The 27,877-nt window shown below is 29.2% G+C and overlaps 1 protein-coding gene across 3 annotated transcripts in view; it reads right to left on the reverse strand.

Annotated features, from left to right (window-relative positions):
- Positions 1–17,289: 17,289 nt before the first annotated feature.
- LOC107448776 (uncharacterized) overlaps positions 17,290–27,877 on the reverse strand; it is a 34,111-nt gene continuing 23,523 nt past the window's right edge. For all 3 annotated transcript variants that reach the window (XM_016064116.4, XM_016064108.3, XM_021144855.3), the window contains exon 3: positions 17,290–17,855. In XM_016064116.4, coding sequence (XP_015919602.1) covers positions 17,372–17,855 — 484 coding nt within the window. In that variant the 3' untranslated portion in view covers positions 17,290–17,371. The remainder of the gene's footprint in view (positions 17,856–27,877) is intronic.

A 27,877-nucleotide genomic window follows, 5' to 3' on the forward strand; every position in this document is an offset into this window, starting at 1 on the left:
TTTCTGTCTTCAACTGATTTTTTTTAAAAATTATTTTTGAAGTGTCTACTTCGAAATAAATACTTATATTTTATTTTTAAGACCACTCTATAGAGTGGAATGTAGCAATAAGCATTTTTTCTAGTTTGCTTCTTTTATCTCACTTTTCTATCCCTGAGCAAAGGCAGATGTATGGACAAATATTTCCTTGCATCAGCTAAAGATTGCTAATTATTTTTTTAATTATTTTTATTTTTTGTTCACTAGACGAAGAGTAACAAAAATAAAAGCAAGTTCAGACATTTTATGTTACTACCTAATAAAGTTATACTTTGTGTTGTTCATAAAGCTTAAATTGGTGTGTTAAAATAATTAGCACCTAAAAATGGCCGTATTAAAAGTTAAATATAATGAATAAAATATTAATATTGTACCACATGGTACCCTACAAATATTTAAACGAAACTAAATTTAGTACCACACGCGGTGGTACAAAAATGATTTAAAAATGGATGTACAAATTGCGAAAAAGTATTCTCTAGAAGTTAAAAATAATTAGAATAAGATATGTTAAGGCTGAAATCAAAAGAAAACATTAAACCCGCTAGTAAGGTGACAAACAAAATACACTCACAAATTGGTATTTGTTGAAGACATATTTGGCAGAACAAATTAAGGAAATAAATAAAATTAAACACTAAGCAACAAGTGCTATCCCATCTCCATCATTATGTAGTAATTAAAAACATTTCTCCTGCATAGTCTCTCGGATTGAAACCGATCAAAAACTCTACCTATTAGTTGTAACACTACCTATTATTTTTCAGCCATTTTTGCATTTTATTTAATTGGTAATTTTTTTAAATAATGTGTAATAAAAAGAAGTTCAGAACCATTAGTTGAAATTGTTTGCGGAACAGATATAGTAAATCAAAATTTCGGTCCCTCGAAGGTTCACTATAGCGTGTTTTGACTATATATATGTGTGTGTCATTCTCATGAAAACTCATTTTCATTTCATAAAATCCTCAAAAATCAAAGTGGAAGAACATTTCTAAAACTTTTTATGAATAGATATATGTTATGGCATTATAAGAAAAATATATATCCCTTAAATTATACTTAATATTGAAATAAATTAATTAATTTCACTGTTTAAAAAATGAGGGAATGATATTTTATTTGAATGCATATTTTTATTTAACTTCAAAAATTACAGCTATCTCAAGCTTGAATGTGAAAATATACTAAGCATATTTAATAGATATTATAATTTAGTTTTAAAATTTTAATAGTTTTTTGAATGTTCGGGAATTAGAATTAGCTGCCACGATTGTGACATGGAATGGGTGGTAGAATTCTTCTTTTGATGTCTGTTTTCATGTCCCTGTGTACATCTTTTGGCTATTTGTACAGGGTATCCACGCACCTAGAAAGTCATGAATTTTGGTATTGAACAAAATTTGTCATGAAATGTCATGATTTTAACTATTTTTCTTTAAAAAAGTCATGGAAAGTCATGAATTTAGGTCGCCAAAAAATCTAATTATTAAACTGGAATTTACCCCTTCCCTAATTTCTTGGTGTTCCGAATATCTGAATTTGTAACAAACTCCCCACTCATAGTCATATTTTATTAAAATGTAAAATGTTTTTATCATGTTCTTTAAAAATTGTGTTCTTTCAAAAAATGAAGGGGGAAAGAAAAAAAACGTCATTTCTAGAGCAAATTATCTAACTTTGTGATTTCAGAATTTTTATTATTTATTTTTTTATTTTATCAATTTGAAATTCTAGCTGAAGCAAGCCAGTGATTGGTGAATTATTTTTATTCCGAAATGAGAACAGAAAAATCAGAAGTATTTCTTTCCTGTCCTTTGAACAAGAAAAGTATCTCTAAAATATAATTCTGCCGAAAAAAGAAAAAAAATTACTTTTGAGCTATTTTATTGCTTCAAATCTTTATTTTCTCTGTTTTTTAAATTAAAAATTTATAAATATGAAGATGCAGAGTATAACAGTATTGGTTACACCTATAATTTCAGCTAATGATGCTTTTTTAAATTTACTGTTGTGTTTTTGTCAGAGAAAATAGTAACTTTGTTAAGTCATGAAAAATTCTTGGAATTAGTCATGATTTTGAAAATCTAAAATGTAGCAGACACTCTGTTTGTATTTCCCTACAATTCTTGAAAACATTGCATCAATTGTTAGTACATTTTTTAAATGCAAGGTCTTTACTTCTCCTGGGTATAAAATTTGTTTATACTCAACTAACACTTAATCTCCTATTTTGAACACCTCTGTATTTTGGTTTTTTGTCAGCAGAGATTACAGACCCAAATTCATATGCAGTTCCCAAATTTTAATGATCATACAAAATTGATGCGTCACAGGCAAAACATAAGAGAGAGTAAATTCAATGTGTTAATCCTTGAACTGTATGTAACTTGATGAATTTTCATGGTGCCAATGAATGGTTTTATTTCTCCCTTGAATTATTTATCACATTTTTTTTATATCTTCAAATAAAGTTAATAAGCAATATTCTTTTGATACAGAAACAAGTATCTGCTGTTCTTTTAATAACAGCTCCGATTCTGTCGGGAGCTCCTTTTCCGTGTCCGGATTCCCGATTGATACAATTAAAGTTTAGAATGCCGGTAGTAAGCTGTTTTATATGTTGTGATATCAGATGAAACTTTTTTCTGTTTCTATATTTTGCTGATGGCCCATCACTTACCATAGGAAGATGTTTTACTTCATTTGTACTCCACTTGAAAATTAGCTCACTTTTTGTACTTGGCAACTTCTTCCTCATCATCATACTCTCGATTGATCGTAATTTTATCTTTACTACTAGGGCATTTCCGGAACAAACAATCGTCACAGTGGGAATCACAATTAAAGTTTAAAATGCTAGTAGTAAGCTATTTTATATGTTGTGATATCAGATGAAACATTTTTCTGTTTCTATATTTTGCTGATGGCCCGTCACTTACCATAGGAACATGTTTTACTTCATTTGTACTCCACTTGAAAATTGATTCACATTTTGTACTTGACAACTTCCTCATCATCATCATCGTACTCTTTATTTTATCTTTACTACTAGGACATTTCCTGAACAAACAATCATCACAGTGGTTATTGCTTTTATGAAGCATGCTGATGACTCAGTAATATTAATCTCATAAAGTTTTGAGATAACCATTTCCATATTAGCATGCACTATACATTTACATGTATCTCTATCATTAATTGTTGTTTGTTTTACCCAAAACAGGCGCATTCAACAAAAAGTTGGACAAATGATTCGACAGTTTGGGTTTCACTTAAACATTTTTATGTAGATTTCTTAGTGTATCATGAAGCACTCTTGTTTGCTTCTTTATCTTGTGATGCATTCCTTTTTACCTGAGCACATTATTTTTTTTTAAAATTTTGATTCAAGCCATTCTTTGTTTTCTATATTTCAGAAATTGCTTCAAAAAGCACAATGCTCTATACTTTTTCAGAATTTTTCCACTTAAAAGTCTATGAAATAACTTTTTTCTCTGAGTTTTTGCTAAAGTTTTAAAATTAGTTCCTCCTTGCAAACAAAGTGCTTCACCAAAAACCAATTGTTTGCAAACTGATGGTGATACTCCTTCCTCAGAAATTTATTTACACGACTTCTTAGTGTCATTCTGTTTTGGTCTCGATTCTTAGTTCTGTATAATCGCTTTTTCTAACGTTCAGTTCAAGTTTTTTTAACAGATACTTCAAGTTCATTGTGGTGTGCCTCAGCAACCACCTAGTCCCCTCTTCTGAAACGAACTGAAGTGAGGAAAACCCAGTCGGTTACACTGATTGGAAATCAGGGGTCTGTCCAGTGTATATTTACTACCGTTTAGCGGTACCTTCATAAATTCAACTTTAGGAAAAACGGTAGTTTCACAAAATACTTTTAATAAATCAAGTTCTTGTGCAAACCTCGTTCAATTGCAATCTAGGGAAAAAAGGAGCTTTTTTGTCAGATGTCTTTTACGAAAAGGTAACACATGTTTGGTCAGATACTGCAATGTGGTAAACCTAACCGGTCGCTCATGCCACATCAAAGCAAGCTTTTTAATTTTAGCTCAGTTTTTTAAAATGAAGCAACGAGGGTCTCCCTTTGTAAACTTTACAAAAAGTCAAAATTCGAACATTATTAGTATAAACATTCGAACACTATTGTAAATTTATTAACAATTGAGGCAATTCTTAAACACTATTGTAAATTTATTTTAACAGACCTTTATTTTTTATGAAACATTTTTTTTTCTGTATGACCTAGTCGGAAATGTTCTCATGATGAAAATAACTTTCAGTCCTAGTACTGTTAATTGCATGTTTTTATTAAATTCAAGCTGAAATTTAACTATAGAAAATAATTCTTACGGAATTTTAAAATTGGGTGCAATTTTAAGCCCACAATTTTGCAATAACAAAATTATCTTTTTCATATGGAGAAAAATATACAGAAATTTACCTGTCATAAATGATTTTTATTTTATTTGATATTTTTTAAAATATTCTCGTATTTTACAATATTTTTGTGTTGAGTTTCTAATATAACTTTTAATTTTCACAAATTAAGTCTAAATTTTCACAAAATAGGTAGGGTGACCTGGGGTAATTCCTGATCAAAAAATGCAAACATCTATTTTGTGAAACAACTATTCAAGATGGAATTTTAATATTTACTGGAAGTTTGAGGCTATATGAGATGAGTCCCATGCTACCTTCTTTTGTTTGAAAATCTAATTAGAATTTAAAATTTTTAGTGATCAGGAATTACCCCTTCTTTTGATCATTTCTGGGGGTAATTCCTGATCACTTCTGGGGTAATTACTGATCACCAGTTTTTATAATGAAGGGGCTGTTTAAAAATAATTATACAGTGGTAATTAACAAATAAGACATCAAGATCAGACAAATAAACCAAAGAGATATGTTTAAGTAGCTAATAAAACGATTTATTTAATAGCACGAATAAAGATTAACACTTTAAATTTTCCAAAAATCTTTGCATTCTGCCATACATTTTAGGCAAGCAGCCAACTCATTCTCATGTTCTGCTGGAATATAAGAAAGAGTTCCTGCATAGGTTACCTTTGCTAGATTTTTTAACTTCATTAAGTGAGAGTGTAAAGTTAAGTAAGGTATGTCAACAGCTCTGACAGCAGCTTTCACACTGAAATTTTCAATTTCAATCATTAAAAGAAATTCACTAATTTTGCTTTCTAGAAGCTTAGTATTCTTCTTAGGCTTATAATTTCTTACACTATTTATATTAGGCTAATTTATAAACTTAAAAATTATGCTAACAATGTACACACATAAAATTAAGATAGAAGCAAGGTAAGACAAACCATCAATGGTGAAAATCAGAACACATTTGTCTTGTATACAGTTAAAAACAAATTTTGTGATTACAGTTAAAATATATTTTATAGTTGTTCCACTTAATAAATATGAACTGTTATTTAAGAAAAGACAATTAGCTATTTTTTATACTATTTATAAGAAGAAATAACAATGATCAGGAATTACCCCAGTGATCAATAATTACCCCATCTGTAGGGGGCAACATTTGATATAGTTTCCTATAATCAATTATAATGTTTACAGTAGATGTGAAACAATTAAACAAAAGCTTACACTATTTTAATATCAAAGAAAAAGAAAGTGACTCAAAATATTTATTATTAAGATAAGGAGGGGGATCTTTGCAGAAATGTGTGCATTATGAAACCCATCTTTGAAATGGAAAATACAGAAAGCAGTTTAAAAGGTACTTATTTTGTTAGATTAAACAAAAAACTATTACTATTAAGTAAATGTAGTTATACTTTAGTAAAATGTACAAACATTCTTGTCCATGTCTCAAATTTAAAAAAAAAAATAATTTTTTTCAAATGAAATTCAAGTGATCATTATTAACCCCAGAAACTGAGTGATCGTGGATTACCACGGGTCAGCCTATCTCTCTCAAAAAAAAAAAAAACCCGGACAGACCCCTGGAAACCCCTCTCATGCTCACTTCCAAACTGACTCGCATGAAGGGAGGAGGACGCTTTCCTCAAACTGGATTATCTTAAAATCTTTTACAATGTAAGCTTTTTATTACCTGTTTTTATTATTCATTAAATTTACCCTAAACTTAAGCTTTTATTCTTTATTTCTTGTAATTAATGATTTAATAAAAAAAAAATTTAATCATTCCATTTAAAATATAGCATGTGACCTTAACCTTAATGCACACACGTGCTTATATTCATTAATCTTTTTTTTTTTTCAAATTTGCTCTATTTTTAACTTTTTATACTGGAAAAATCAGGGAATTTTAAAGAAAAGCTGGAAATTTTTTCTTTGATAACTTTTTTAATTTCACTAATTTAAATTATTTACTAATTTAAATACTTAATTTAAATTATTTCATCCATTATACCCACTTTTTTTTAGACGGAAATGTATCTCCAAACAGTTGAAATATCATCAACTTAGCGATACTTTGCTTGCATCAAGATTTGCTCCATTACAGTTCTGTTAAACTAGAATGCAATGTAAAATTCTCCCACGGTTGCTAAACGAATGTAGAAACCTTTGACCGCTATGGGACTGTGCAATTTAGGAAAGATTGTGGTGGAGGTGGAAGAAGGGATTAGGATATTAGCTTCTGTTTTTAAGTTCTTTCCTTGGGCTGTTCCATTTATGGCTTAAGTTTGTCCCAATGATTTCGTGGTGATTTTTTTCCATTTTGACAATGTTTTTGTATTTTTAACTTTATAAAATTCTCCAAAAATTAGTTGCTTATAATTTAATAATAATAGATTTTATATTGCACTCTTTTTCTGAAAGCTTTTGTATTCCCATTAAAAGAAATCTGTGAATTATTTTTCTCAGCAAACCAACCAATCACACATTTTTTTTTTACAATCGCTAACAGCAATGTTTATTGACAAATTGTTACAATTGTTGCATTAATGCTAATTTTTTCTATTTCATTTTAACCTTTTATAACAAATTTTAATTTTAAAAAAAGGTTTTTTATAAGAACTAACTAATATTTAATTTTAATCTTTTGTTGGTCAATATATGATTTTTGATTCAAAATTTTGTACCAAAACATTAAAAAATGAATAAAAAATCTTGCCAAATTGTTAAAATAAATTATTTTTTTCAAGATATGTTAAAAAAAATAACATTTTGAATAAAATATTTTATAATATAGACACTTTTCTTGCCTACACTTTATTAGAATAAAGAAACTAAAACCTGGAAATTTTAAGATTTTTATCTGGAAAACCTGGAAAAATCAGGGAAATTTGAAATCTGATTTGAGTGGCCACCCTGTTCCTGTAATTAATGATTTAATAAAAAAAATTTTAAATCATTCCTTTTAAAATATAGCATGTGACCTTCACCTTAATGCACACACGTGTTTATATTCATTAATCTTTCTTTTTTTTTTTTTTTTTTTTTCAAATTTGCTCTATTTTTAACTTTTAAAACTAACTTTACTTGAATATAGATTATTATGCATGAAAATTCTTAATGTGTTTGTTTACTTGAAGATCTTGGAAAATTATTATTCAATGATGGCTCATTTACATTTTACTCGATTTTGTTAGAGCTTGTTTTTTCACCCTGTAGTTACAGGGTGAAGTCTTTTGAAGTTTTTCTTCCATTGTTTCTTCTTCACCCTTAAATTTGACTGGTTATCTGGGGGGCAGGTTCCACTTATCCTTTTTTTTTCAGGTATTAATTTGCTCTTTCTTTTTTGAAATTATAAAGAATCTGGATTTGATTTCATCCTTCTTTTTTGATCATATTATTTTCTCTTTAAGCAAGCTTCTTTTGTCTTTCCCATCAGGGGTCTGTTTTAAAGAAAATTTGGGTTCGTTAACAGACCTTCACAAAATATCTTTTCGTCAAAACGGACCCTTCACAAAATATTTTAACTTAACGGACCCTTCACAAAATAATTTATCTTTTAATTGAACCCTTCACAAATTTGTTTATCTTCATTATTGTTTTGTTAAAACTTCTGTCAATTTTTTAAAAAAAATATTATAAATTTAAGAATTGTTTAAGTTTACTTAATGCGTAACACATTAGAAGTGATACATAACTAAGTTGTGTTATTTAAAGTATGTCAATTGAAATTATTAAAAATGTGAGTGATTTTGTTTCCATTATTCGTCCGAAATGAGTATTCTGCGTAGAAACTCCTTGGAAATAAAAAAAAGTCTCCAAGGAGTACTTGGAACTACTTAAATTTCCAATTTAGTCCTTAGAAACTCCTTAGATTATTGCGTTGCATAGATGAACTTACTAAGTCGGCTGATGAATTTGCTGTCCGAGCAGGGAAACAAAATGATATGACTTAGCTGTCAAAATCTAATAGTTTAAAAAGGAAAAAAAAAGGGGGGGAATGAATTGCAAGAGTTAGAAGAAAAAAATAACAGCAAATAATTTAAATTTTACATGTTACAAGTTAACTTAATGATTTACTGTGATTTTTTTTTGTATAAAATACCATAGATTTTCTTAGATTCAAATTTAAAAACATAAGATTGGTTGGTTTTTATGTTAATCTTTAACATCTGTACTATGTACTTTAACAAGATTTAATCAAATATTTGAAACTGGAAAATGTATTTATGTGTGAAAGTGATAACTACATTTATTTTAGTTTAACAAAGTCAAAATTTATTTCAAAAGGGGTAGAAAAAAATATCTTATGCAAAATAAACATTTTTGCAAGTTCTTTATAATAACTGCTTTTCAATTTTAAAAAAAAAAACTGTCTAGTTATCTTTTACACAAAGTTTTTAAATTTTGGTTTCCTTGGATTTCTTCTGCTGATCTCTGTATGAACCATGTATAGGATAAATACCAAATATTTGTTTGTTGCATCTCTAATTTCATAACAGCAATTGCTGCTTATTTTTGAAAATTTAATTTTTTTTAATTATAATTTTACAGTGTTGAGCATAATCTTGTATCTATTTACAATTTANTGATCTCTGTATGAACCCTGTATAGGATAAATACCAAATATTTGTTTGCTGCATCTCTAATTTCATAACAGCAATTGCTGCTTATTTTTGAAAATTTAATTTTTTTTAATTATAATTTTACAGTGTTGAGCATAATCTTGTATCTATTTACAATTTAAAAACTCCTTGTAAAGGTTTTTTGCAATAACCGGACCCGGAATTTGCTCAAATTCACAAAAACAGGACCCTGGTTGAGAGAATCTGACTTAACGCTTAATTTATATTCATAATTTTACAAAAACCGGACCTTTCACAAACCCCTGCCCATAGTTAAGTTGAAATATAGATTATTCTTAAAGCATGTGTTCTATATTTATGAAAATGCCTAAACTAGGGGTGTACAGCCTTTTTGAGCGGAGGACCTCATGCCAAAGTATTTAGACGTTCGATCTATGCGTTAAATTAATATTTCGCTGTACATCGATTTATCGCCCAGTCCTACCCAGCACATAATCATAAATGATATAAAATAGTCTGAGTATGTAGAAAATAGTTTAAAAGATTTCTTCATGATTATCCTGTAATTTGCAAAATTTTTCAATATTATGATAATTTTATCTACTTGATCATATGTTAGGTTTCTCAAGCCATTAAATGATTATTTAATGACCTTAGAATTAGACTTAATACTATCAGCATTGGCATAACAGCCCTTTATGAGCCTGGGCCTTCCTCAGAAGCGTTTTCCCATTTTGCCCTTCTCCCAGCAATTGATTTCCAGTTCTTTACTTTTAGGATGGCAAAATCCTCATCCACACACATTCTTTCCATCTCTTTTTGGGCCTTTTATTGGAAGGGGTTGCATTAAAGACTCTTAGACTTGCTGTTCATTCTGGGCTCATTCTCACTACATGCCTGGCCCATCTCATTCTACTTAGTTTAATAGATTTAATGATATCATCACTATTAAAGATCTTATATATTCCAAAATTATATCTTTTTCTCCAGTTGTTGTTATCGAGGATAGCGCCAAAGGTGGTTCATAGGACCTTCCTTTTGAAGGTTGATAATAACTTCTCTTCCCTTTTTGTTGAAGTCCATGTCTCTGAAGCATAAGTCAAAACTGACTTGATTAATTCCTTATAAAGTAAAATTTTCGTCTGCTTTTTATTAAGTGAGATTTCAATAATGATCTTAAACCTTAGAAGCTGTGATTATTCTTTTTCTGATTTCAGGATTAATGTCATTTTGATAGTTTATTTCTGATCCTAGATAAGTAAAAAATTTTACAGATTCAAATTTTAAAAAAATATATTTCAAGCAATTTAGGGATGGTTTCCAATTTAGGATGGACTTACTACAATTTAGGATGGACTTAATACTATATGTTCTGTAATTTATAATTCTATTTTTATTAAAAATAAGAAACACTAAGAAAAAAAATTTAAACAATACACTCATCTTGAATAATTAATGCTCTAGAATCATTCCCTCACTTTATACATTAGTGAGAGAATGACAAATTTAATAAAATTAAAAAATAACAGGCTTAATTGATATCTGAAATCAATCACATACAATTATTTTAATACAAGAAAGCAACATATAATTATCCACTTTTGCAATAGAGTTATATTTTATTTTACTTTAAAACAGGGTTCATTGATTTAAATCATCTTGATTTAAATCACGATTTAAATCATGATTTAAATCAAATGATTTTTTTTTTTAAAAAATCATTGATTTAAATCAACAAATTATTTATGTATATATATATATATTGATATCAAAAGTTAAAAAACAGTGTTTTAAATAATTAATAATTTTGTTATTTTCTTTTCTTAGTTTTAAAATTTATTTTAAATGAAGTGCTGCATTAATTAATTTTAGTTAACGAAATTACTTTCATTCTTGGTGTGTGATAAATTCCAACACATTAGAAATTACATTTTTAAAAATCTTTTAATGCTTGAAATTGAAAGTACAGATTAAAGAAAACATTCAGGGCTGTCTTAATATGGACTTGCATAGCTGTAGAAAGTAATTAATAAACATGAATTTTTTTCACAAAAAAAAAATACAAATAATGTTAATTTAAATTCTGCCTTATGATTGAAAAAGCATGGAGGTAAAATCTTCATTATATTTTATTGGTGGAAAATGTATATTTCTAAAGCTTGAGGTTATATTTAAAAAAAATTCCCTTATTAAGCCAAAAATTGAAAGAAGAAAAAAAAGGCTAATGAATTCAGATATTTTTTTCTTGCTATAGTGTAATTCTTCCCTTTCAAAGTCTATTTGAAGCAGTAGGGTTATTAACTGGTATTTTTTTTCTTATAATTTGTTTACAGTATCTTTTTCTTCATCAGATTTTCTATAAAGAAATTTTGTGGGAAAAAAAATTCCAATGAGCACATAGATTTTTAAAAAAAATTTTTTAGCTTAACTCATCTATTTTGATATAGGATTTAAAATTAATATTTTAATATAAAAATATATAAATTAAATATTTATTTTTTGATGAATGACTACATTTATAAACACAATCTGATACATTGATTTTGTCATTTTAAAAATCATGAAAAAAAAGAAATTACAATTTGAAATTAAAATTATGGTTTGCTAATTGAAACCTTGTTTTAAGTATAATTTATATTTTCTATTTTATCTAATCTTTAAATTTCAATCATGCATTTGTTTCAAAATGGTTGCTATGCATTCAAAACTATGTGTTGTAATGAAAAATTATTTTAGTAAGTCAGAGCTTCTAAAATATTGTTATAATATAGTTTTAATATTAATTTAATTTTGACTAAACATTTATAAAGTTTTTTTAAACATAAATTAAAGTTCTTGCAATGCGTTCGAATAAAAATCAAAAAAATCTGATTTAAATTTAAAAAAATCTGATTTAAGTCCAAAAAATTGGATTGATTTGATTTTTTTTAATAAAATCAAAATAATCACGAACCCTGCTTTAAAAAAAAACATGAGAAAATGGGAAAACATTTTTCCTGGTTTGATGCCTTCAAATTTATTACAGGGCAGAGCCATTGAGGGAATGACATATTGAATACATTTTAATTACCTAAAATAAATGAAAATTTATAATTTTATTCTTTTGTTAACCTGCATTCTGAAAGACACTTTCCCCTAAAAAAAAATTTTTTTATCGTAAGTCGTAAACTAAACATAAAAGTATACTGGGAACATGAAAAGGACTGTTTTTGTTAGAATGGCCCATCTATATAAATAATCAGACGGCATAACATGAAATTTTTTTATTTGTTGTTACAATATTGAAAAAAAAAAACATTTATAATATCATTCATTAGAAAAACTCTGACTTAAATATATTAGGCATTGTTGAAAACACACCCAATGCTTGCTAAGCTATAAGTAATTTTAAAATGTTTTTCCTTACTTTCTTTGTAAACATTCATCTGTTATGATTATTTCTTTTGTTTTAGAACAGCAAGACCAGCAGCAAGGACGCATCAATAATTGCTTGGCGAAAAAAGAATAAATTCAAGGATCCTTTCTTAGAGTTTTTAAAGGATGCAGATTCCTTGTAAAATGTGATGTTAAGTTTTGAAAATAAACCTATTTTTCGATTGAACTTTTTTATAAGTTTTAACTCATGCCATTTTACAGTGATCGCCACAGAATAGTGCTAAAAAAAAGAAGTTAATCTTATATTTCCCCCTCCCTTCATCATAATTGATTTCTTAACAGCCCATGGTGGGCCTTGGCCTTCTCAAGAAGTTTTTTGTAGACTAACCTTTTTCCTTCTAGTGTTTTTTTAGTTTTTGAGAGCAAAAGGCTTTTCTCTAGGCGATCTATCCACCCATCCTCAAGGATTCTTTCTTAGAGTTTTTAAAGGATGCAGATTCCTTGTAAAATGTGATGTTAAGTTTTGAAAATAAACCTATTTTTCGATTGAACTTTTTTATAAGTTTTAACTCATGCCATTTTACAGTGATCGCCACAGAATAGTGCTAAAAAAAAGAAGTTAATCTTATATTTCCCCCTCCCTTCATCATAATTGATTTCTTAACAGCCCAGGGTGGGCCTTGGCCTTCTCAAGAAGTTTTTTGTAGACTAACCTTTTTCCTTCTAGTGTTTTTTTAGTTTTTAAGACCAAAAGGTTTTTCTCTAGGCGATCTATCCATCTCAAATTCGGCCTGCCTCTTTTTCGTGTGCCAACTAGCGTATAACGTGTCTGGCATTCAACACTCTTTTTGTGATACGGTTTGTGTCCCTTCTGATGGCCAGCCCCATTTTATTCTTTGTCGTTTAATGAAGTAAATAATGTCAGGTCTATTATATGAGTGAAAAATTCTTCCAAAAATACTTCTCCAGACATTTCTCACAAAGGTACTCAACATAGCCTCATCCGTACAAGAAAGGGTCCAGGTGATACGTTAAAATCGATCTTAAAAGAGGTTTATATAATAAAACTTTTGTTTTTTCTATGAATTACATTCGATTTTATGTATTTTTGAATTCCATTAAAAACATCTATTGGCTGTAGTGATTCTCCTTTGTATTTCCATTGTAATATTATTGTTCCTGTTGTTGATTACAGAACCCAAGTAAACGAAATTGTCAACAACCTCAAATTTATATTCTTCAATTTCTAAATGGTTGTTATTGAAGCTTGTTTTAAATTCTTATTCAAATTTATTTCGTGTTGCGATTTAAAGCGAAGGATTCGATGTAAGCAGGGCTGATTGTGCTCCGGAAAAAGTACGGATTTCCGGATTTTTCGTTGACAGTGAGCCGGAAGTTTCCGGAGATCAAAGGTCCAGACGTTTTAAATAATCATTGATCACAGAAGTTTCCGGAAATCAAATTTTCAAAGGTGGCATTTAAAAACACAGTTTATTTTATTTGTTTGTAAGGGGGAGCCAGAGAGATACTTTATAGGCTTATATTCATGATTAATATTCATTTTTATCAGTTAATAGTTGTTATAATCATAAACTCAAGAAAGAAAGACATATTTGTAAATTTTAATTACTTCTCCAGGTCATCATAGGTATGTGTAAAATTTTAAATAAACTAAGAAATATTGAGAAAAAGGAAAAAAACCTTATTTAAATGTTTTTCAATTTAAACTGTTTTTTTTTTTTTTTTTTAAACTCAAGAAATTTTCCGGAATTTTGACTTGGACTCGCAATCACCCCTGTGTAAGGATTTAAATCCATTCAGCCAAAATAGCTGCTCTTGCAACTCAGAGTTCAAACAGGGTGCACCTGGAAAGTCATGAATTTCGGTATTGAACAAAATTTGTCATGAAATGTCATGATTTTAACTATTTTTCTTTAAAAAAAAACATGAAAAGGATTTAGGTGTTGAAAAATTTTATTTTTGGAATGGGATTCCTCTGCCCCCCCCCCCNTGGTGTTCCGGATATCTGAATTTGTAACAAAATCCCCACTCACAGTCATATTTTATTAAAATATAAATTTTTTTTTATCCTGTTCTTTAAAAATTATGGTGTTCTTTCAAAAAATGAAGGAAAAAATATCATTTCTTTCGTTTTAAACTTCTGTGATTTCAGAATTATTATTATTTTTATTTTATCAATTTAAAATTCTAGCGTAAGCAAGCTAGTCATTGGCAATTTTTTTTTCTGAAATGAGAATAGGAAAATCAGGAGTATTTCTTTTCTTTCTGATGAACAAGAAAATTATCTTTAGAATATAATTCAAGGAAGAAGAAAAAATTATTTGCTCAGCTATTATTTTTTCAGCTCTTTTATTGCTTCAACTCTGTTCATTACTCTGTTTTTTAAATTTAAAATATGAAGATGCAGAGTATAACAGTTTTGGTTATGCCTATAATTTCAATGAATGTTATTTATAATACTGTTTTAAATTTATTGTTGTGTTTTTGTCAGAGAAAATAGTAACTTCGTTAAGGCATGAAAAACTCTTGAAATTGAACTCATGAAAAGTCATGAATTTGAAAATCTAAAATGTAGCAGATACCCTGTATATAGAAAATTCCCCTGCTTCGGTAGCCCGACAATCAGAGCACAAAGTCGAGCTCTTTATGATAGAAGAGTTTAACCAGGACCGATACCCTCGGTCCCTACACTGGCTGATCAAAGTGGTCACCCGCCTGCTTTCTGACTGCAACCTGTTTTAGCGAAAATTTCAATGTAGTGAATATTTTCCCCATAAACAATGAATTAAAAATACTAATATTAGGAAATTTTTAAGCAGATGTAATGGAGGTGAAAATAAGCAACAATTCTAATTTTCTATCATGATCAAAACACTTTTCCATCCTTCAGGGATGAGATTTTCGCCTTTGTCTTTTTAGCAAAAACTCCGATTTTCTAAAAGTTTATATCATTTTTTTTTCCTTTTTAATCGTGTTTTCACATTTTTGAGCATTGAGAAACATCGGAACTCTATGGATAGGACACACATCAACTGGTTTCAGGAGACGAGCTCGATCCAATGTCAACATTCCACTAGCGATGAGGTACAGGTACTTGAAAAGACAACCTCATCCTTCCTTTCCTTCTACGCTTTTTTCACCGCAGAAATTTTTTTTCCCCTGGTGGGTGATGGGATGGGGTCACAGCCGGTCTCCGCTAAGCTTAGTTTCTGAGATAAAAATGTTTCCTCCAAAGGGATTTCTCAGCGAAGCTAATATCCTGCTTGGCTTATAATAACAGGACTACATACCTGTTATCATTGGTGTATTCATCTTAAGAAATGCAGTCAAAACCATAATAAGTTATCAAAAGGTTTATTAAAAGTTAGGCTGGTGGTTAGAACAGTTCACATCCGCACNGGGAGGGGGTGTGGACAAGACTCCGGATGGTTCCGGCAGATGTTTATTGGAACACGTTATTCAGCAAGAGACATGCGAAAACCTTCGGTTAAATACTACGGAGAATGGTGTAATTAGGTTCTAGTCATACATACCTTTGAACTCTACGCATTATGGAAAATCATTTAATGCTTCCTAATATGGAAGTGAAAGAGAGAGAAGATTTTAAAAATAACTCCTCCTTTGAAATATAAATCTAATTATTATTTCATGGTATGTTTTCAGCCTTGAATTCCCAAAATAGAATCTCTCTACTCTTACTCTTTAACAAAGACATTTTATGAAACCGAAAGAGTTTTAATTCTTTTATTAATACAAAAGTATTTATAATTTTTGTATTACATTTATATATATATATATTCCGCTTTTTCTGAAAACTCGGTCGTTGAAATAAAATAATTGGATCTATTTCCGATTTGATTATAATATATCGAAAGATATATAGAAAATTCAAACTACGTAGCTGCCGACCCTTCCGCGTATCCACTTATTTCAGCTATTAACTTTTAAGAGCAGAAAATAAGATTTTTCTCATTTTTACCCATCCCCTAGATAGCTTGTATTTTTGTATTTACCTGATTTAAAAGTTGCGCGTTACGATTTTTATTCATGTAATTTCAATATCGTTCATTGCAATTATTACTTACGAGATTTAAAATTCCATTATCGCGATTTGTATTGAGGCATTTTTAAAATTCTATGTAACGACTCATATTCACGCTAGTTTATCTAATGTCGGGATTCGTTTTTACGGTTGAAATATCAACATCTATTTTCGTATTTAAAAATCAGGCTTTGGATTCGTTTTCACGCCATTTAGAAATTATGCATCGTAGTTCGTATTTACGCTATCTGAAAATTACCCATCGTGATTTGTTATTTTCACATTTTTGAAATCCAATATCGAATTCCATTCATATGATTTCAATATCGGGATCTATATTCACGTGATTTTAAAATCCAAAATCGCTATTTGTGTTCGCGCAATTTTAAAATCCTTTATCGCTAATGCAAAGACTGTTGTGTAGTGAGTTCAACCAGAATAACTGCCAATTCAAATTTCAAGAAAGTAACCTAAAATTTTAAATCTTTGAAAGTTTGCAGTTACTTCAACTATCATTAAATCATAACTACAGACACTCAAAAACATAAATTTATTAATCTATACATGCATTTTAAATAAATTACTAAGCCAATTAACTCGATATATATGTTAATTTATTAATATGATTGCTTTGCTACTTTTAGTAAAGTAAAAAAATTCTTTCACTAATTGACAATGTTATTTAATAGAACGTGTGAAGTCCATAGAAAGCCTTTTTAGTCCATGCCTTTTTAGAATAATAATGCCCTTTTTTTAAACGTTTGCACCCTGCCCTTTTTTCTGCCTAGAAGAGCTCTGTATGTTTGTAAAAATAAGAAAAAAACATTTCTTAGACATGAAACACAGAAAAGGTTTTATTTTCAAACACTAAAGAAAAATGTCTACATTATAACAACTATAGTCTGTTTTAGAAATTGCTAATTACAAAAGCCATTTTCTGCTGCGTTATTAGAGTAGCCAAAAATACTTGAGCTGCGGCACTGATAAAGATGGGTCGGGGAATCTTTAGAATAAACTTTAACCATAACTGATAGACTTCTCTAGGAGCACGTCCTAGTGGAGGAATAGGATATGTGAGTAACTTATCAGCAATATAGAAGTTAACAGTAGGAGCCATCAATAGTGGATAGATCAGTCCTACACCCAGCTGTAAGTAGGATGCTTTTGTTAGAATACACAATGGACAGCGATCAGCACTGAGGATATTTGAGTTAATGATACCACTTTGAACAACAAAGCAAGCAGCTGTAGAAAGGCCGACGACCGGTGTGTAGCAAGTAAGTTTTGAATAGTGTCTAAGTTTGAGTTGTTTGCGAAAGAAGTAGCTTATGTAGAAAGAAGTCAAAGCGGCACTGCCACATAGAATATCATCACCGTGCTTAAATGACCACCTGAAAAAGAAACAATTTAAATTTAATGTTTTTTCTCTTAAAAAAAATATCTTCTAGATGTAACTTAGCCAAGTGAAAAATAACCCCAAAACAAAAATGTAGTCAAATTTGCATAGAAAGAGTTGCCACTCCACAGGGAATTTTAAAAATCACCTGAAATAACAGGGAATTTTGTTTTGTATAAAATGGTTACCACTCAAGGCGTAATCTATGCAGGATATCCGCAACACCTGGAAAGTCATGAATTTCGGTATTGAACAAAATTTTTCGTGAAATGTCATGATTTTAACTATTTTTTTAAAAAAAAAATCATGGAAATAGCTCACCGAATTTTCAAAAAGGATTTTGCCCCTCCCTCTAAATTCATAGTGTTCCGAATATTTGAATTTGTAACAAATCCCCACTCTCAGTCATCTTTTATTAGAATATAAAATGTTTTTATAATGTTCTTTAAAAATGATGGTGTTCTTTCAAAACATGAAAAAAAAGAACATTTCTAGAGTGAATTATCTTTTAAACTTCTGTGATATCAGAATTATATTATTATTTTTTTTTTATTGTATCAATTTAAAATTCTAGCTGAAGCAAACCAGTCATTGGCGAATTTTTTTTTTAATTCCAGAAGGAGAACAGAAAAATCAGGAGTATTTCTTTACTTTCTGATGAACAAGAAAATTATCTTTAAATTATAATTCTGCAGGAAAAATTTTTTTTTGCTTTTGTATTTTTTTCAGCTATTTTATTGTTTCATCTTTTTTTTTTCTCTGTTTTTTAAATTTATAAATATGAAGATGCAGAGTATAACTGTTTTGGTTATACCTATCATTTCAATGAATGTTATTTATAATACTGTTTTAAATTTATTGTTGTGTTTTTGCCGGGAGAAAATAGTAACTTTGTTAAGTCATGAAAAGTTCTTGGAATTAGTCACGAATTTGAAAATCTAGAATGTAGCAGATACCTTGTCTATGGGATATTTAACCACAATATTTTAGCTATACTAAACTATTTCATTTACTATAGCATTATTTAAGAATGTTCAGCTGTTTTTTCCAGCAATTAAAAACTAATAAATATAGTTAGTCCACTATAGCTCACACAAGAGCACAGTAATTGTTGTTTTTCCTCTTAGTTTTGTTATGACCTTATTTTAATATGCCACATGGTCAAATTTATTTTTATGAGTAAATCTTGATAATTGAGTTAATCATCATTAAAATTGCTTAAGTAAAATATATAACTTGTGATCATTATTTCTAGACATATATTTTTATGTTACTTTATTTGTATGTGTTGGTGATGATTTGGGATAGGCCTTAGTTGTAAAATGCATTAGTACTAAATTTGGCAATTATCCCACTATACTTTACCCAAATTGTCACCACAATATAGTGTGAATAATATGTACAGGGAATTTTTGTTTTACTGATTTGAGTGGCAATCCTGATAAAAGATGTTAAAAATAGTATAAAAAATATCTCAAATTAATCTCGCACAATATATATAAAACTTCTAAAAAAAGATTGAAAAAATTTCACATACAGGGTATCTGCTAAATTTTAGATTTTCAAATTCGTGACTTTCCACGACTAATTCCAAAAGTTTTTCATGACTTAACAAAGTTACTATTTTCTCCGAACTAAACACAACAATGAATTTAAAAAAGCATTAATTGAAATGATAGGTATAACCAAAACTGTTATACTCTGCATCTTCAGATTTATAGATTCTAAATTTAAAAAACAGTAAAGAAAGAGTTAAAGCAATAAAATTGCTGGAAAAAAAACAAAAGCAAATAATTATTTTTTCTGAAGAATTATATTCTAAGGATACTTTTCTTGCTCATCGAAAAGGAAAGAAATACTCCTGATTTTTCTGTTCTCATTTCGGAATGAAAAAAATTCAGGAATGACAGGCTTGCTTCAGCTAGAATTTGAAATTTATAAAATAAAAAAACTAAATAATAACGAAAATTCTGAAATTACGGAAGTTTGAAAAATAATTCGCTCTAGAAATGATATTTTTCTTTCATTTTTTGAATGAATACCATAATTTTTAAAGAACAGGATAAAACATTTAATATTTTAATAAAGGGACTTTGTTACAAATTCAGATATTCGGAACACCATGAAATGGGGGAGGGGGTTAAATTCCAATTTAAAAAATCCATGACATTTTCATGACAAATTTTGTTCAATTCAATACTGAAATCCAGGTGCACGCATACCCTGCACATAATTTAACTGATAAAAAAAATGTTGTGTGGGGAATCGACGACAATGCAACTTCATCTATGAAAAGGTACCCCCTTGTAGAATCGAGTTAACATGTCCTATACCAGTGAATTGGTATTGTATTTTTGTAGTGGTAGATACGCTACAGTACCCCCCCCACACCAGAATTATATCTGTGATAGAATTCAATGAATGGATATCACTAGTTGCATCATTGCTGTATTGTGAGAGAAACCGGAAGAGCTGTATTAAGTTCACTGTCGTGGTTGTGCCTGTGTTGCCATTAGCAGTCGAGTGTATGCAGGCCAACGTTGTGTGAAATCGAGACTGAGTAGCAATAGAACAAGGAGGTGGATACTGTTGCAGTCACAAGTAGCAAGTCAACTTTTTAATGTGGACCATTCATCGAAGTAGGCGTGTTCAACTCTAAGAGGAAGTTTCTGTCAAAGTAGGCGTATTCATATCGAACTGTGCATTTCTGTCAAGGCATGCATGTTCACCGGGTCACCAATGTGGTGATAGGGTTATCGACGACAATGTCAACCTTTATCTATGAAAAGGTACACCACCATAGAATCGAGTTAACATGCCTTATATACCAGTGAATTGGTATTGTATTTTTGTAGTGGTAGATACGCTACAGTTGTTTTAGCCAATTCAAATGGAAAATTAGCACCTGTTCACACTTCATTTTCAATAATAGGACCTAATTATGGGGTATTCTTTAAGAGAAAAAACAGATAGTATGGCAGTAAATGAGTATAGGGAGTAGAAGAGCATTGGTATAAATGCTATAACAATAGAAGGAATTTTTTGACTTGTACACATGTATCAGCCACAAGCATACGGTTAAAAGAATGATTAGGACAATTAGTCAAATTCTTAAAAAGATTTTGAGTTGCTAAAAATATTCAATCTTTCTAGCGTAATAAAATAATTAAAATGTTTTAATGTTGTATTATCATACATGCAGATGAATTTGTAGTGTATCTACCACTACAAAAATACAATTCACTAGTATAGAAGACATGTTAACTTGATTCTATATTGGGGTTCCTTTTCATAGATGAAGGTTGACATTGTCGATAAATACACTCCCACATTGGTGAACTCCGGATGTGATGTGAAAACGCCTATCTTGACAGAAACTCCCACTTCGAAATGAACACACCTATCTTAAGAATAACACTCACTTCGATTTGAACAGCCCTACTTCGATGGATGGTCCACATTGAACAATTGACTTGCGACATTATCCACCTCCTTGCGCTGTTGCTACTCAGTCTCAATCACACACAACGTCAACCAGCATACACTCGGCTGCTAATGGCAATACAGGAGCGACCATGAACTTAATACAGCTCTCACGACCAGCAAAAGTACAATGATCCTAATACAGCTCTCCCGGTTTCTCACAAAATAGCAATGAATCAACTAGTGGTATCCCATTCATCGAATTCTATCACAGATAAAATTCTGGTGGGGGAGTACTGTAGTGTATCTACCACTACAAAAATACAATTCCAATTCACTAGTATATAAAGACATGTTAACTCGATTCTATATTGGGGTACCTTTTCATAGATGAAGGTTGACATTGTCGTTAATCACTATCCCCACAAATTCGTTCATATTTAGATGCTATAAATTAGACAATGTTAAAAAACTGTTTATATTTTAAATTTCTTTATTTACATTAAAGATAGAAATAGCGTCTGAATATTTTTGTGACTGCACCTTTGGAAATGTTAGACGTATGAAATGCATTATATCTAACACTTATTGATTCCAGAAAAATTGGCAAATTTCATATTTTTAAATGTAGTTTGTTTCATCAGATTCTGCATTTTATAAACATTTAGCCAGGAACATTAAAAAATGTCAAATAAGCAACAGTAGGTATAGAATCCAGTCAATTGTTGATTTGCACAATTACATCCTTTGTTATTGCATAACATGATTAACTTCACATAGTTTCCTTACATTGTTTATTTTTTCCTCAATTTTTCAAAAAATATATAGATATTGAACATGGTAACTTATTAAATCTGGTATCTTATTAAATTAGGGCTCTAAATTTAACTGTACTGAATGTTAAAACACAAATAAGAAGAAAAAAAAACACAAAACAAAATATAGAATACAAATATGCAGATTATAGGTATTATGTTTCTCTTATTTCAAATTCTTATTTATTGTAAGAATTCTTTTGTAAATAATACAGTTTTGTATTTTCTGCCTCTTAGCAGAACACAAGAAAGGCAAAAAATGCATTAAAAAACTTGTGATATTAGTTTATGTAAATATTTAATACCAAATTAAAATAATTCTATAATATATATTGCAAGGGCAAAGTGAAAAACATATGGATTGTACATTCATTATTTATTCAAGACATTTTAAAGAGTCGCAGAGCTTCAAATCGCACCACGAAATCGGTGTGCTAGAGCACTTATCTTAGGATAAGTAACACAAGTTAGTCTCTATAATATGTTACGCCTTATGGAAAAAGGGAAACCTTTAGGCATTACAACTGGTCCATTAAACGTGTCGAGGGAATAACATGGTTCTCACAGTTAGTGAAAAGAAAACTTTAAAATGTTAATTCCTGCGTACTTGAATCCGAAAAGAGAAGTGAATAATTAAGTGTGAGAAAATGTTGAATAACAAATAAAGGAGAACTTGGATAAATGTTGTCATTCCCAAGGAAGGATTGCTATGTTTTTTTTTCTTTTTACTACCGCCAGATGGCGTTCTTTTTTTATGTATTTGTCTGCTTTTTGTTAATAAATGTATACTTTCTGTCTGAATTTTGATCTCCACGAATTACAATAAAGAAATAACATAAAAAGATTAGCTTTTTAAGTTCTCCCAAAATTTTAACTACCATCTAAAAAAATTTTAATTAAATATTATTTACTTGCAATACTTTCCCTATACTCGAAACACAATCAACATAAAAATATCCACATGCTAACAAATATATAAAGTAATACATATGAGTTATAAAAAACACACTTCTGTCTATAGTTGCGCCACTTATAAATTGAATTTGATCTTCATTTTTAACAGACTTCTTTTAGTTCTAAGTCATTAGTTTGATAAAACTTTTCACTAAGAGACACACTTCATTATAACACAATTCAAATAAATTTTTCAATCAAACGTAATCATGGTTTCATCATATAGTGGCAAAATTTTTTTCGAGCTTTGTGTGACAAAACTCTCCAACACTAGTATCTTTCTGCAAGATATTTTTCGCATTTTGTTGGGGGGTTGACGCACATATATACCTTCTCATTTTGCAAATAATTACCACATTAAAAAAATAATTAAAAATCGTGAAATCCGTAGTAGTAACTGCTGAAAAAAAAATATTGACGACAAAATAGTGCGAATCAGATTCCTCGAATGCATGTCTCGTTTCGAGAATAGGTTCTTTTAATAAATAATATTGTATAAAAAACATCGAATTTAAAAACTATAGAGAAATCAAAAGCAATAAGAGCCAAAAATTCAATAGAATTGGCTTAAAAAGTAAATACTCAAATGCACGATTCGAATTTTCTATATTGAGAGAAAGAGTTTAATGTTGAATAATAAATTAAGCAGAATTTAGATAAAGAGATTAGTTATAACTTTTTATGTTACATATATATCTTCTTAATGAAAACACAGACATTTGACTTTGGTTCTACCCAAAAGATGAAAATTTTTTAACCTTTCAAGATTATGTAAAAATATTAAAATTAAATTATTCTAAAACTAATGAAATTAAAAAAAAAAGCTTCAAATTCCCAACAAAAAAAATTTTGATTTCTCAGATAACAGGAAGTAAACTGAATCATGCAACGCCAAAAAGAAATCTTCAACTCTGATGTAAAACAAGTCAGTAAGCAATAACTGCCTATAAAATTTCCATGAGTGAGATGTAACTACCACTATGAATATTGCATACCAATTCACTAGTATCAGGAGTCTGTCCAGGACATATTTACTACCGTTTAGCGGTACCTTCACAAATTCAACTTTAGGAAAAACGGTAGTTTCACAAAATACTTTTTCTTAATATTTCATTTTTGTATCCCATAAGAAACGATAAATATGTATTTTAATCAAATTTTTGTGTTGATTTTTTAATATAATTTTTAGTTTTCACAAATTATGTTTAAATTTTCACAAAATTGGTATTTCTCAAAAAAACCTAGACAGACCCCTGAGTATAATAAGACATATTAACTTAATTCCATCTTGATACATGAGAGACGAACGTTCACATAGTCTATATTCAGGGGTCTGTCCAGGCCAAATTTACTACCGTTTAGCGGTACCTTCACAAATTCAACTTATGGACAAACTTTCACAAAATACTTTTTCTTAAAATTTTATTTTTGTGTCTCATAAGAAACAATAAATCCATATTTTTTAATATAATTTTTAATTTTAAAAAATTATGTCTGAATTTTCACAAAATAGGTACTTCTCAGAAAAACCTAGACAGACCCCTGATATTAGACACCCCATATCGGTGACCTCCGGACATGATGTGAACTCGCCAGCAGCGATGGATCGTCCACATTGAATAAGTGATTTGTTCATAAAAAAGTGCTCAAAAATCCAGTGAAGTAAATACAATCTCCCAGACAATAAAGAAAAAAATAATGAGCTAAAAATAAATAAAAGCATGAATCATTAGTGGCATTTGTTCATCGAATTCTATCACAGATTAAATTTCGAAGAGGAGTAATGCGGCGCAACTTTCACTATAAATATTAAACATCAATTCACTAGTATATAAGACATGTTCCATTTTGAAGTACTTTTTGATAGATGCTCCCCGGCAGAATTTTTTCGAGCTATCCGCGAAAAACTCTCGAGCATTAAGTACTTTCTACAATAGGGGTGCACAACCTGCGGCCCTTCGACTACTGAAGTGCGGCCCGCGAGAGTTTCTGTCATGCCTCCATGTTGTGATGGCGCTGTCATCAAGGTAGATGTTGTAAAAAGACAGAGGAGGGAACGCTCTGATGGAGAGCGGAAGCGAATTCTTTAGATGTCTTGGTCATATTAATTTTTTATTTTTTTTTCATTATTAATAAATGTTTCTTTTGTGTTGTTAATTGGTTACCATTTATTTGGCCAATTGTGATTTTGGGAAGTATCTGAATGAAGAAGGGAAAAGGAGGAAAAAGTATACGTTATATCACAGTTTCTAAACACAATAAAAAAAATTTTTAAAAAATGGCAATTTTTAATCGCACTTTAAAGTCATCACGTTTTGACACAATCAATTTTAACAGATTCTTTAGTAAATGTACGTTTAACGAGCTTTCTTGATGCCGAATTTATCGTAAATATAAATGATTTTTTTTAAACAGTTATTTCCACTTTACTACGTGATTTTGAAAATTCCGAAATTTTATAACGAAGCGAGTTTCAGATTGCAAATTTAAATAATCACTTTTTGGGCACTTTATTTGTGACGATTTCATCTTAAATCTAAGTGATTTTCTATCTTTTTTTTGCAATTCTTTCTTTTTCTTCAAAAATTTTTCTCTGCAGTTACTGCTATGCGTTCCTACGTATTATAAAAAATTCCAATTATTCTGTTACGACATGCAAATTTTAAATCATGCATTTGACGCACTTTATTTGTGCTGAGTTCAGCATAAATATATTTTTTCCTAATTATTTCTATACTTTTCCTCGTGATTTTGACGATCCCGTTATTTAACTATGATGTTATTACGACACGTGTTTGTTAATCACGCAATTAAAAAACCACTTTTTGATACGGTATTACCGTACAGTTTTATCGTAAATACTAGTTATTTTTCCTTCCTTTTTATTTCCGCAACGAATATGATTTGGTCGAATGTGGTATCGAATTTTGATTTGATCAAAAACCAAATATTCGGCAAAAAGAAGAAGAAAAAATCTACAGAACGCCGTTCACTTGGGGCCAAATAGCAAAATCTTTTAGCAGTATAGCAACACTGAAACTAAAATTTCAATGCTCAGAATAATATTTCCTGGAAAAACGCTAATTAACTCTAAAAAATAAGGCTAATCAAGAACGTTTTTGAAAATGTCGAAAAGCGAAACAGAGAACATAAAAATCAATCTTAATTTTTGAAATTTTTTTTAAAAGCTGAACATCTCAATTTTTCAATTACCAGAAAAAGCCAAGAAAAAAGAATTAAGTCAACAGAAATGCTATTAAAAATTACTGCGTTATTATGAAAACGTCTAAAAAAAGTTTTTTATTTTATTTAAAGAAAATAAAAAGATAGAAAAAATGTTCTTAGTTTTTTAAGTGAAATTTTATGCCGAAAATCTCAATTTAAATTTTTCTCATTGCCATAATTTTAGAAGAAACAAAATTGCTATAAAATAAATTTTATTAGTAACTTTATTTTCAAAGAAAATGCTACGTCATATTAAAAATACCTAAAAAAAGAAAAACAGAAAAAACAAATTTTTCTTAGTTCCTGAAACAAAACTTTAATACTGAAAATCATACTTTTCTATGTTACTGGTTATTTATATTACAGTACAGGGAAATAGTGATAATAAATTAATAGTATGAGACGTTCTGTTAAAATGCTGGGTTATAATAAAAACAGCGAAATATGGAAAAAAATCCTTCTCAATTCTCAAAGTATCGAAAAAAGGACAAAATTGACTTGTCTGATTATAAATTTAAAAAAAAGTAATATCTATAAAAATTCAAAAATGAAAAAAAACTTGGAAAAATACATTTTTAAAAAATATTAAGAAGGGTCAAATACTCGTTACATCCCTCCCTAATTTAAATGCAATGTTATTGCAACTTGAGAAATTCATAAAATGACGGAAAACGTGAATTTTTAAACTGCTCACTGTTTGTAGTTTAGATTTCAATTTTTTGTTGCTTAAGTGATCTTTTTCGATAAAAAAAAGGAAAATGTTTACGATATAAAAAATCTAATAATTAATAAAATAAAATAATAAAGTACATTACAAAATAAGCATTGAATTTTATTTTGAACTATCACAGTTTTGTTTTTATTTTAGGCTTTTGTTTAAAACCTATAAATTTTCTTCAATTAAAATATTTAATTTGAATTTATATTACTTAATTACGACTAAACTTTTTCCTACTTTCATTCTGTGGGCATTGCATTTTTTTTTAATTTATTAGAATTTAATTCTAAAATGAGTTTTCATATTGCATGATATGATAAAAAAAAAATATTTCTTTTCTTCAATGTTTATTTATTTTGATAAATCTATTGTTCATATGATAAAAATAGCAATTTTTTTTTCTAAAAAAAAAAAAAAAGTATAAGTTTTTTTATTTTTGAATGAATTCTAATAATGAAACACTACTAAGTTATTGATATTACTAAGTTTATTAATAAAAAAAATGGAATGGTTTAAATAAACATTATTACATTTGCCATTAACATGTCTAAATACATGTGCGGCCCTTCGTTAGTCAACCTGCTGTGCAAGTGGCCCTTCACTCAAAAAGGTTGTGCACCCCTATTCTACAAGATACTTTTAATAATAACAAACACATATGTTACTAATTTAAAATAACAAAAGTACTGTGTTTACAAAAAATATATATATATATTTTTTTTTAATTGAACATATACTATTTTTTGAAGTGATACTTCTTATGCGACTTCCAACAAGGTTGTGTTAAACGTTTAAGGCTACATTTTGCTTGGCCGGGAAATCACGTTGTAGGATCCAGTTTTCCCTCATTCATTTCCATATTGTTTTGGTTCTCACTAGCAT

This window comes from Parasteatoda tepidariorum, chromosome 5 (genome assembly GCF_043381705.1).
Source record: "Parasteatoda tepidariorum isolate YZ-2023 chromosome 5, CAS_Ptep_4.0, whole genome shotgun sequence".
NCBI classification, from domain to species: domain Eukaryota; kingdom Metazoa; phylum Arthropoda; class Arachnida; order Araneae; family Theridiidae; genus Parasteatoda; species Parasteatoda tepidariorum.